This window comes from Polypterus senegalus, chromosome 9, assembly GCF_016835505.1.
Source record: "Polypterus senegalus isolate Bchr_013 chromosome 9, ASM1683550v1, whole genome shotgun sequence".
Taxonomy (NCBI): domain Eukaryota; kingdom Metazoa; phylum Chordata; class Cladistia; order Polypteriformes; family Polypteridae; genus Polypterus; species Polypterus senegalus.
This window is the reverse complement of record NC_053162.1, coordinates 137,408,460-137,420,898: the sequence shown is the minus strand read 5'-3', so window position 1 is coordinate 137,420,898 and position 12,439 is coordinate 137,408,460. Positions and strand designations below refer to the sequence as shown.

Here is a 12,439-nt window from a genome sequence, read left to right as displayed (position 1 = left end):
AGGCCTGGCAGAGCATTAAAAAGAAGGAAACCCAGCATCTGGTGATGTCCATGAGTTCAAAATTTCAGGCTGTCATTGTCAGCAAACAGTTTTCAACCAAGTATTAGAAATGAACATTTTATTTCCAGTTATTTAATTTGTCCAATTACTTTTGAGCCCCTGAAATAAAGGGATTGTGTTTTACAAAATGCTTTAGTTCCCTCACATTTTTATGCAATCTTTTTGTTCAACCCACTGAATTAAAGCTGAAAGTCTGCACTTCAACTGCATCTGAGTTGTTTCATTTAAAATTCATTATGGTAATGTACAGAACTAAAATTAGAAAAAAGTTGTCTCTGTCCAAATATTTATGGACCTAACTGTATAATGCACATTGTAGCACATACGTTTTTTGCCTCCCTTTCCAGTGTTTGTGACAAAGTAACACTCATGATTATCAATAATTCTAAATATCATTCCAAATAAATTATATTTATCAATAAATATCATCTGCAAATAAATTATAAATATATATGTTAATAAAACAGTAGGGTGGTACACACTTTATTTTAAGAACGTAATGATAAAAACATAGCAAAATAAATAAAATAGCCATTTTATTTTCATTTTTATAACAATCCAGAACAGTAAGAAAATTATCTTATTAAAATGCTTTACTTACATGGATAGTCAAAGAGATCTGTCTATCTAATTAAATGTGGGTGTTTGTTAAGTTTTCAGAATATTTCACCGTTTACAGGCATGCATTTTTCTTTTGTTTTTATTTGTCTTTGTAAACAGCAGTACTGAACTTTGTGTTTTCATATGCAGTTCTCCCAAAGTATGAAGTTGTGATTAAACTACCAGAAACTGTGACCATTAAAGACACACAAGTCAAGGTTCAGGTCTGTGGAAAGTAAGTAAAACACAAGTGGAAATTAAACTTTCCTTTAGTTTTCTCAGTAAAAATTGGAGCAATTTTAACTCACTAGGTGTAGACAGCAATTAAGTCTTTCTAATTGTTTAGATGAGAGATCGGTAAAGCCAATTCATATTTGATGGCTTCAGTAAACTTGCAAGACATCTAATGGATAAATAATCCAAATGTTCTTCAGAAGCTTTACTTTTTCTTCTTCAGGTACACATATGGAAAACCAGTTGTAGGCAGTGTGAAACTGAGTTTTTGCCGAAAAGCTCTCTATTTTTGGTTTCCCAGAGAAGAAGAAAAAAGAGATATTTGTCAAAGTTTCATAATTATGGTGAGTAAAACATATAATATTTGAATTGTGGCCTTTCTTGGACAGTAAAAATCATATCTGAGCCATACTGCATTTAATTTTCTATAATCCTCATCCTGTATCTGCTTCAGAGATTAATCTGGTACCGCCATTTACTGTATTACAGTATATACTCATTTTTACATTGTCATCATTTGCCTGCGAAATTAAATTTTATGAGACTTCTAAATGGACTAATCAATATATGTCTCTGTCTGTCATCCTTTTATATTTCTGCCTTGTGTTTAATATAATGAAACATTTCTTAGTAGTAAGAAATTATAATAAAGTGCTCTTTTAAGGCTCTGTGAAAAGTTTGGTAAATAGTCAGTATTACTTATGTAGAAGAGTATGCCCTCTCAGTAACAGATTAAGGTCATCCTTCATTCCCAACTTTCAGCTGTTGAGTAGTTGCTTACTGTATCCTACCCGTTTTTCAAGATCTCACCCAGAGAACTTCTGGCAAAGTGAGTGGATGTGTTTGAGAAGATGTGTTACATTTATGTTCAATTTTATTCTTGCATCTCTTCTTATTTTCTCCACTAGTTATTAGTGTACTTCGCCTTGAGTTTGGAGTAATCAAAGAAGTGTTTGAGAATTTTGCTGAACTTGGTGAAATGCATTGATGTCACTAGGGATGAGCTAACTGAACTAGATTTGACTGGATTATAATTTTGCAATCACCTTTAAAGTGTGCCCAAGAGCTAGGGAAATGTCTGCCAACAATTCTTGACCGTGCCTCTGTGTGATCAAATAAGAAAGAACAAAGTTGGAGATGCGGAAAAATATATCTCAACAAAACAGAGTGGAAATGCCGAAATCGTAGTCAACAGTCAGAAGAAAAATTTTCAGTCTTCACAGGCACTTTCAAGGTTTTATTTCATTCTCCACGTGGCAAATTATGCATGCATATGGTACGCGCCTTCTTATCTTATATTGACGTGGAACTCGACATTCATATTTGGTGACAAGCACAGATAACTCGTTATTTATTCTGTATATGTTTCATAAAAATAAAATTTGAGAGATGACAGTATTTACTTATCTATTAAGGTAGATAGATAGATAGATAGATAGATAGATAGATAGATAGATAGATAGATAGATAGATAGATAGATAGATAGATAGATAGATAGATACTTTATTAATCCCAAGGGGAAATTCACATAATCCAGCAGCAGTATACTGATACAAAGAAACAATATTAAATTAAATAGTAATAAAAATGAAAAAATGAAAAAATAAAATAAAAAAAAAGGTCCTTAAATTGAGTTCACCTACTATAAACATTATTAATGCACCTTTACAGCTTTACATTTTATAGCATTTGCTTTTATGGAAAATGTAAAAAACAGGTATGAATACTGATGCTATAGTAGTTCACCAGCTGCCTTAGCACCTTTGGTTTCCATGATATCTGCATGAGTTTTCTCTGCTAACCCCAAGTTTCCCCCAGTGTTCAAATCTGCAGTGTGTCAGCCAGTAGGCTAGCGATACTAACATGTGCTCTTCATAGTGCCAACCACTATGCGATCATTCCTCCATGAGATCAAAGAACAAAGAAATAGCATAGTGAAAGATCAGCAACCTATGTAACCAGTCCAGAATGCAAATGATCAGCATTACAGTATATACTCTTGGGGCAGTCACATCCCATGTTGGCTGTTACAGTTCTGCGGGATGTTGTGGTTGTCCCACAAAGCAATGGGACAGTGAAAAAAAAACTGTTTTCCTAAATCAGCCGCATTATCAGTAAATAATTTGATGAACAAAATGCAAAACCAGCAAATTCACTGTGAATTAGTTGTGGACTTTTTACTTACAACTGAAACAAAAGCAAGCAGTCTTGTGCATTTGCTTGATAATATTACCCAGAACATTTTGTTGATGTGTAATATTTCAGAAATATTGGTATGATTAAGCAACCTATGGATTAGAAATGTTTTCTTGAGAACAGGCCATTCTGTCCAACAAACCTCGCCAGTCCTATCGACTTCCCAAACTTCCTCATTTTTACTTTTGAAGGTCCCTAAATTACTACTGTCTACCACACCACTTGGTAATTTATTCCATGTGTCTGTGGTTCTCAGTGTGCAGAAAAAATCCTAATGTTTGTGTGATATTTTTACTTAACAAGTTTCCAACTGTGTCCCTGATGAACTCATTTTAAAGTTCAAAGTAACAAGTTTAAAGTAAGTTTAAAGTAGCAGTCTTGATCCACTGTACTAATTCAAAATTTTAAACACTTTAATCAAGAATCCACTTAATCTTATTTGGCTTAAACTGAAAGGACTGAGCTGTTTTAAACCGTTCTCATAATTCATCCCCTGTAGCCTAGTCACTCTTCTCTGGACCTCTTCTAGCACTGCTTTTTCCTTTTTGTAGTCTGGAGACCAACGCTACACACAGGACTCAAGATGAGGCCTCACTAGCACATCATAAAGCTTGAGCATAACCTCCTTGGTACTCCTCACATCGTCCTATATAGCCTAACATTCTGTTTGCATTCTTAATGGATTCTGAACTCTATCTGGAATTTGGTATTTCATACCTCTCATTGTGTATTCAAATCTTAACATTTTTACTTCCTATATGTAATACTTTATATTTACTTACATTAAACTCCATCTGCCCAAGCGTGTATGCAGCCCAAATCTCTCTGTAATGGTTCTGTGGATTTTAAATTATCTGTCAGTCCTCCTGGCTGGTATCATCGTTATTAGTTATGTGGTCACCATACACCACCTGAGCCCCAGCACAGTTCCTGCCCAGGGTGTCTTCTGTGTGGATTTTTCATGGTTCAACTCCTTATTCACATGAGAGTTTGTCTATTGATACAGTCCAGTGCTATGTTATTAAAGTAATTAATCAACCTAAATTAGGTTGGTTGATGAAGTGTTCCATAACAGGCAGGCAGTGAGGTATAGTGGACAAGGAAATTGATAGTAAACCACAATTTGCATCTCAGAATCAATCTAAATGTGCTTCCACTGTAAAAGAAATAAAGAAAAACTTTATAAGTGTACTTATAAAGGGTATCAAGATAGTGATGGATTATACAAAGGGAGTTTAAAATAAAAGTACAGTAGTTTGTATTTTATTTGTTTGCCATAAAATTGAATACTTTTTAGAAGCTGATTCCATTCCTTTCTGATATTTCTGATGAAACACACTCCAGACCGACTTGACCTTGTAATGCAAAAAGCAAGCTTAGAAACTGGATAAATGATTAAAACAAAGTAAATATGTTGATATATGGCATTAATGTATATTTTATAATTAAAAATGCAAAGGGACCATGCTATTATTTTCCTGTCTAGACTGACAAGTCTGGCTGTACAACTCAGATTGTGGAGCTTGAAGGATATGCACTGAATTCTGCAGAATATGAAAAAATCTTTAGAGCAGATGCTGAGTTGACTGAAGAAGGGACAGGTACTTATCTACATTTTTATTTTAATTTGTTTGAAGCAAAACACCAGCACTAGTGTGCATGACATTAAACATTATTTTATAACCTGAGCCATACAGAACTTGAGTAATGTCCTGTCAAGTTTTTTACACAGCTTGGCATTTTCAATGTTTTATTCCATTTTTGATGTTTAACTTGATGTAGAAAGTATTATTTTCTGGAGCAAATGTATATGTTCCTGGAAAAAAGATATTTATAGATGTCTTTGTTTTGCCTTTCTATACATCTGAGAAGAATCTGCTGTTTCAGAACATTCTTGTTTTCTTTCAGCCTGGCTGACATTCAAATTTTCATGTGATATTTACTATGTATTCTTCAAGATGGACTTGTGTTGTACTTCACAATGTATAAATTCCATTTCTCCAAGCAACTGATACTGATTAGATCTATCCTCATAATAATGCCAATATGTGGGCTTTTTAATTTAAATGTAGCAGAAAGTTAAAGAAAAATACAGGCTGACTAGTGAAATAATCTGTCTTTGTTCAACCTCTTTATAAAAAAGTTAGTTATACTGCTTTAGCTTTTCATTTATTTTCACTGATTTTGCTTTATAATAATTCCACTTTGTTTCTACCCAATCCAGTGCACTTTCACACATTCCATCAAACTAAATAAATGAACAAGTTTAGTATCTTCAATGCCAGTGCCTTCTGTTAATTTTTTGTTTATTTTTTTTGTTAATGGAACATGTACAATTTTGCCAAGTTTAAAACAACAATCAAACACATCATTTATAACTTCACTCCAACTGGTGTGTAAACATATAGAACAGAATTCTGCAATATGTTGTTGCTGCTGTCGTGGTTGAAAAAAGAGCACAAAACATAACTAAGTGTTGTGGTAATCGCCCTGTATAATGTTAGGAGTCCAGTAGTCAAAGTAGACTGAAATTTTATGAGTCTTCTAAATGGATTAATCAATATATGTCTCTTTCTATCATCCTTTTCTATTTCTGCCTTGTGTTTAATATAATGAAACATTTCTTAGTAGTAAGAAATTATAATAAAGTGCTCTTTTAAGGCCCTGTGAAAAGTTTAGTAAATAGTCAGTATTACTTACTGTATGTAGAAGAGTATGCGCTCTCAGTAACAGTTTAAGGTCATGAAACAACATGGCTTTTAATATTGCTGGTTTCCTGTTGAGAAAGGAACAAAGGTGTTAGTGCTTATTTATGACACCTTTTCTCTTGTACTTTCACTCCCCACTGGGCCCTTTGGCTGCCCCCCAAGTGCAGGTGTGTGTCACCGCTTACCTGTTTAATAAAAGCGATAATAGTAACTTAATACAGGCTTAAATCAAGATCTTTAGGATTTCTTTTTTGCCACCCAAAGCAAAGAGTAATGCAAGTAACCTGATAAGGGTCTTATGACAGAAAACCATGTATGCTTTTCTTACTGTATCTTTAAAAGGTCCATTGTTAACCTATCCTTCAGACACTGTGTTCCATATAACTAAGGCTTTTTTGCTGTTTATTTTTAGTATACAATCCTTTATGTGTATTTATATCTGAAGTGTTTTGCCTAATTTTATTTATGATGTAAAATAACAGTTTAAAAGGAATAATTATGTACTGTACCTTTTCCACTTCTATCATGCCAACTTTGTTATTATCTTCATTCAAAAGGTGTTACACTCCAATCAAGTTCTACTGCAAAATTCACTCATATTTTGGTTAATATCAATTTTGAGGATACACCAAACTCATACAAACAAGGAATCCCTTTTAAAGGAAAAGTAAGTAATAGCGTGGTCCTCAGGTGCTGTTCTCTGTGTCTTTTCACAATGAAATGAAAACTGAATACATTTCTGTAACATAGTTTAGACTGGCATCATATTCATAAAGTTTCATGAAAGCTGATTAAATTACTTTTGAGAACAGTGCTTTATTTTAATTTTTGTTTGCAGCTATTAAAATATCAGATGTTTCATCAGTTATGCACCAAACAACCAGGCATTGCCCCGATATTCATGGTGATTTTATAGCAAGGGGTGGAAGGCAAAATCTATATATGGACAAAAGTCAATTGCAAAATAAATGGACTCTCACTCACACAGTGTCAATTTTCAGTAACCACATCACACAAATTACACATCTTTCACATTTATTAGGAAACTAGAATACCTAAAGAAAAATGTGCACAGACCTGAGAAGGACATGAAAATTGCACACGCTGATTGACTAGGGGGGCGGCACAGTGGTAGCGCTGCTGCCTCGCAGTTAGGAGACCTGGGTTCGCTTCCTGGGTCCTCCCTGAGTGGAGTTTGCATGTTCTCCCCGTGTCTGTGTGGGTTTCCTCCCACAGTCCAAAGACATGCAGGTAAGGTGGATTGGTGATTCTGAATTGGCCCTAGTGTGTGCTTGGTGTGTTTGTGTGTGTCCTGCGGTGGGTTGGCATCCGGGTTTGGTTCGTGCCCTGTGATGGCTGGGATTGGCTCCAGCAGACCCCCGTGACCCTGTGTTCTGATTCAGCAGGTTGGAAGATGGATGGATGGATGGATGATTGACTAGGGTAGGACAAAAACATGGATCCTGGGAGTCGTAAAGCAAAACCACCAGCGTTCCATTTGCTTGCACTACACAGTAGAAGTGATAATAATAATATTAAATAGATTAACATCTGTGCAATTCATCATGTTGTTACTCTACGGCACCATGACAAACAATTTTGACATTTTATTAATTTTACGTATTTTAGCATCTGCAACACCTAAGACAAATGTCTATGAACTCACTAACTGTATGCCTTTTATATTTTCATTCATACTATTTGAAATTTTGTACTTTATTTCTTAGATAAAAATCTTAAAATGTTACCATTATTTTATGGACAGAATTGTCTATGTCTGTATGTTGTTTGCAGATATGATGTTTATTTAGCAAACTGACATGCTGTGAGTTTGTAGTATTACTGATGAGTACCAAATTTACACTTTTACCTAATATGGTTATTATGAAGGTCAAGAACAATTTAAGATCATGATAAAAATAACTACATACAATATGACCAAACTTTACATATGTAAAAATAAATGCTGATAAATTACAATATCACCTAAGCTTTAGAGCGCTGCAATCATATATCAAGAAACCTTCGCTGACATAAAGCTTTGTTCTGAGTATTAATGACAAACCTTTCACATTAGATACCTTCACAAAGTCTTCCATTAGAAGATGTTGCGATTCACAGGGCATGCCAATATTAAGTCAAACTGATTTCATCAGGCTTCTGTTGGCCTGGAACTACATCAAATGTATATTTGAACAATTTACTTTCGAGTTATTCATTGAAATCATAATGCATGAAATATATGTGTAAATTCACCCCATTCCTTTATACTAATGATCGAAAGATTCTTGTAGGAACTTTACACAAATTTTGTGAATTTTAAAAGAAAGGTTACTTTTTTTAGCCTAAGGGAGGAAATGTGGATGCTTTTACATACAGTCCATGATTAGTAAAATCCGATAGAAACTTTAAAGATGATTACCTGAATGGAAATAACTGCCTTGAAATGATAACTTTGATGTAGATCAAGTAACAACAGAAGCCAGACTACCAGAGAAATCAGATCCTCCACCAATACTGTATCTATTACCCTCTTGCGTTGAAAGTGTTTTTGTGGTACAGTACTTACCATTCTAAGTATGCAGTTACATATGTTTTTAGTGCTTATGTTTCCTGTTAATATTATAGTCTTTTGTCAGCAGATAATTTATGGCAGGACTGGAAGTATTTTTTTTTCTCTACTCCTTAGATAAAAGTGAAACAAGCTGATTCCTCTCCAGTTGCTAATGAACAAGTGTTCCTTGACATATCCAGATCTGGAATTGCAGAAATCCAAGTCTTGAACACAGATGGGAATGGTGCTGCCTTTTTTTCATTGAACACTTCATCCTGGGGTAACGATATTATTAATCTGCAGGTATATATCTTTTCTAAAGCAAGTTTCATGCAAGTAAACTACCCTATTATTTACTGTATAAGCTTTTTTTTAATACTGTATGTTCTTACTTTTATCCACTGGAAGGCACTAATGATCTGATTCATATAACTCAAAATGGACTAAAAATTTTGTAATTGTATACAGAAATAGGAACTCTGCAAAATGTAGTAATGGCTAGAATCATACAGTTGATCATTGGTTCTTACAATTTCTTTAGTTAATTTGATGTGTATTGTGTTCCACTGTAAATGAAAGTAGAAAACTATAAGGTTACACTTACAGGTTCAGAACCTCACCTTCCATTATGATGCTTTTCAATTTAATAACTTTGTCTGAACTTGTAGTATTACTGATGAGTACCAAATTGACACTAATATGGTTATTACGAAGGTCAAAAACAATTTAAGATCATGATAAAAATAACTGCATACAATATGACCACACTTTGCATATGTAAAAATAAATTCTGATAAATTACAATATCACCTAAGCTTTAGAGCGCTGCAATCATTTATCAAGAAACCTGCCCTGACATAAAGCTTTGTTTGGAGTTTAATGACAAGCCTTTCACAGTAGATACCTTCACAAAATCTTCCATTAGAAGATGTTGTAATTCACAGTGCATGCCAATGGTTGTAAGAATTTGTATCTTAAGTTGATGATTTTGAATGTCAGTCCCAAGTAAAGTACTAAAGTCAATGCAAATTAGCTAATACTTGATCAAGGAAATGTATGCATTTCTGTATAGTTAAACACTGAAGCAGGAAATGTCATGGGGCATGTACGAAAGGTTTTCAGAGTTAATTTATTGATTCCTTACTCAGCAGTTTAACTGATGTTAGTACACATGTGCACCAGCTGGATTAATTAATTGCCATTTAATGGCATGGTGAATGAGGTGTGGCAGCAGGAGGTAAATTGTTAGAGGTTAAAAGAAAGTGAAGGCGACAAGAGAAACTAGTTTCAGATGTGCTCTTCGAGGCTGGCTGAGGCAACATCCGAACTGATGAGGCATCTGTAGTAATCTGAGGAAGCAGAGGAGATGGAGAGGTGCGGTAGAAAGGAGGAAACTCAGGCAGGACAGGATGGTCTTTCTGCGAGTACTGGCTGAGTTGGCAGGGCTCACTAGGAGCATTTACAGGAAAGATTTTCCCTAATTATGGAAAGGAGAGACTACATTGTGAACTTGATTTTTATTAGGATTATTTTTAAAGTTTATACCTATTTATTTTTTACTTGTAGTCACTATTGTTTTAATCAATATATTTCTCTTTATTTATTCTTTAAAGGACTTAAAGCAAAGTTTTCACTTAAATTCTCTGATTGTTTGAAAGAAACAATTATTCATGTTTTTGTACAATACTGTTCTGTCTACATCCTCGCTTGCTTTTGTCCATCTTTATCTATGAGTTGCACGATGTCCCATCATGGGTCCATTGCCCATTGGCTGTGGGCAGTACATTTATTTGGTTACACCCATAAATCAAAATCGAATTTGTGTGGGGAATATCTAATTCTCTGAACATAATTTTAAATTGTATGAAAATAATATTAATTCTGTGAATGAAATGCAGGTAATGATATACCTTATAGACACATTACCTGATGATATTGGAATGCTACATTAATAAATTACCTTAAAGAACTAGGTAAACACATTTTAATATAGAAAATTTTTTTTTTAATTTCAAGGTACTTCATAGCACAAAAAGTATACTATATAATTTTTCTAGATGCATATTTGTTAATTGCTAATAATTGAATATGATTAGATGTCGTCAAAATAATCGATACTGAAAAAAAACCTGAGTAGACAGTCAAAAAATATATTTATTAAAAGAAAATCTTAAAAGGAGGTGGTATGATGAAGAACTAAATTGTTTTAACCATTGTTTTAAAATATTCTTCCTTAATTATCCTGTCATGTCACAAAAATAATGTTTAATATTCTTTATTTTATTTACAGGCATATTACAAAAAGGATAAGGAAACCTTCACTCATGGTTTGATCTTTCCCAGATATAATATTGCATTTCTTTTTTTAAAACCCTTTTACTCAAAAAGCAAAAGTTTTGTAAAGATACAAGATTTGAATGGAGAGCTTGAGTGTGAAACAGAAGCAAAAATCATCACCGACTACATCATAAAAAGAGATGAGCTTCAGGAGGGGGCAACATTTGTTGAGTTCTTCTACCAAGTGAGTTGCCAAAAACAACTTTATGTAAAATGTTTAAAAATATTCCTTTTAACGTTTTGTTTTTTTCGCATGCATTTATAATTTACCTTTTCATGTGTCCTCCAGGAGACTAGCTACATTGTTTCTTTATCTCTGCACCACCTTTTCTCTTCAGATACTCCAGTTTTTCCATAGACATGCATGTTAAATTGACTGGCAATTCTAAATTGGTCTGAGGTGAGCAAATGTAACTATAAATGGCCCTTGTTTACTAGTACCTTGTCCACTTTTGGTTGCCTCTTTGTGCTCAGTGTTGTCAGATAGACAGCAGCTCCCCCCTGGCCCAGAAGAGAATAAGTTTAGAACATGGATGGGTAGATGAATGGATAAAGTGATGATTAAACTCCAGGCTTTAATTCTGTGAGACCCAAAATTTTTCATAATTGTGATATATATTAGTTTGCCACATGAAACTGCACTCAAAAAAATTTTTTTAAATAAAAAAATAACTATCCCAGTCTTGCGTTTTATAATAAATTGAATGGGTAACAAGGACCTTTTGTAAAGAAAAGCCTTAAAATGTATAAATGTGTCCACTTCAAAATAGCAAAAGTTTAGATGTAAAAAAATGGCCCTTTCAGGCTTCTGAGGCATGCTTGTGACAACAAAAGTAAATTGAAAATAATACATTTTACTATAGTTTCGTTTTTCCATTTTACCAGGCTTATCTGCTTGCAACAGCTGTTGTGAGCGAAATTATGACAACCCAATGCCAAGCAAGCTCATTACATCCTGTATTGTTATTTTACATAGCCTACAGGATGGGATGCACACCAAGGGGCAGCATAGTAAAAAAAAAACAAATGAGTTTCAGTGTACTTTCTACACATAACAAATTTGAACTGAACTGTTTATACTGCATTGTATTTGTAATTAAAGCCTTAGATTTTTGAAAGAAGCAAGTCAACTTTGTAATGGTGTGCCATGCTCATGCTCAAGAAAAAAAAAATTACGAAAATGAAACATACAATAATATACAAACCAATTTAATTTTTTTTAATGCATGATGAGTCACTCTTGCTAAGGATATAGTAATAAAAAAACTGAGCATAATGTTTTTGAGTGAGTAAATTCAACTGACATGGACACTGATAGCAGTCGATCCTTAAAACATGGGGAGAGCATGCAAACTCTGTGTAGGATATGGCACTGTAAGGCAGGAATGGCAACTCTACACTACCTCTCTGCCTATGCTAAAACATCTGCACAAAATTTACTAAACTTCAGCCTGATTAAATATATGTGAATTGGCCTTGCTAAAGTGGCCCAAGTGTGTGTGTATTCACCCTGTAATGGACTGGCACCCTGTTTAGGGACCATTTCTACCTTGCATCCAATAAGTAGATTAGGAAGATGAACGGATGAATGGATGGATCTCTATAATGCTTGTTTAGTTCTTGTCACTTAATTGCCTGCTACTCACATCCTCAATATTTTTTCTCGCCAGCAGCAGAAAGAAATACCTTTGCAAAATAAAGAAATAAGCTTCCATAGAGTGGAAGAATGTAAGTGATCATAAGCGTGCC

General features: G+C 34.1%; 1 protein-coding gene across 1 annotated transcript in view; it reads left to right on the top strand.

The window, feature by feature from the left end:
• The window catches only part of LOC120535853 (alpha-2-macroglobulin-like protein 1), a 136,431-nt gene that overhangs the window by 45,437 nt on the left and 78,555 nt on the right, over positions 1-12,439 (top strand). Inside the window, exons 7-12 of the mRNA XM_039763968.1 lie at positions 811-895; positions 1,118-1,238; positions 4,578-4,692; positions 6,357-6,466; positions 8,489-8,656; positions 10,644-10,874. Coding sequence (XP_039619902.1) covers positions 811-895; positions 1,118-1,238; positions 4,578-4,692; positions 6,357-6,466; positions 8,489-8,656; positions 10,644-10,874 — 830 coding nt within the window. The remainder of the gene's footprint in view (positions 1-810; positions 896-1,117; positions 1,239-4,577; positions 4,693-6,356; positions 6,467-8,488; positions 8,657-10,643; positions 10,875-12,439) is intronic.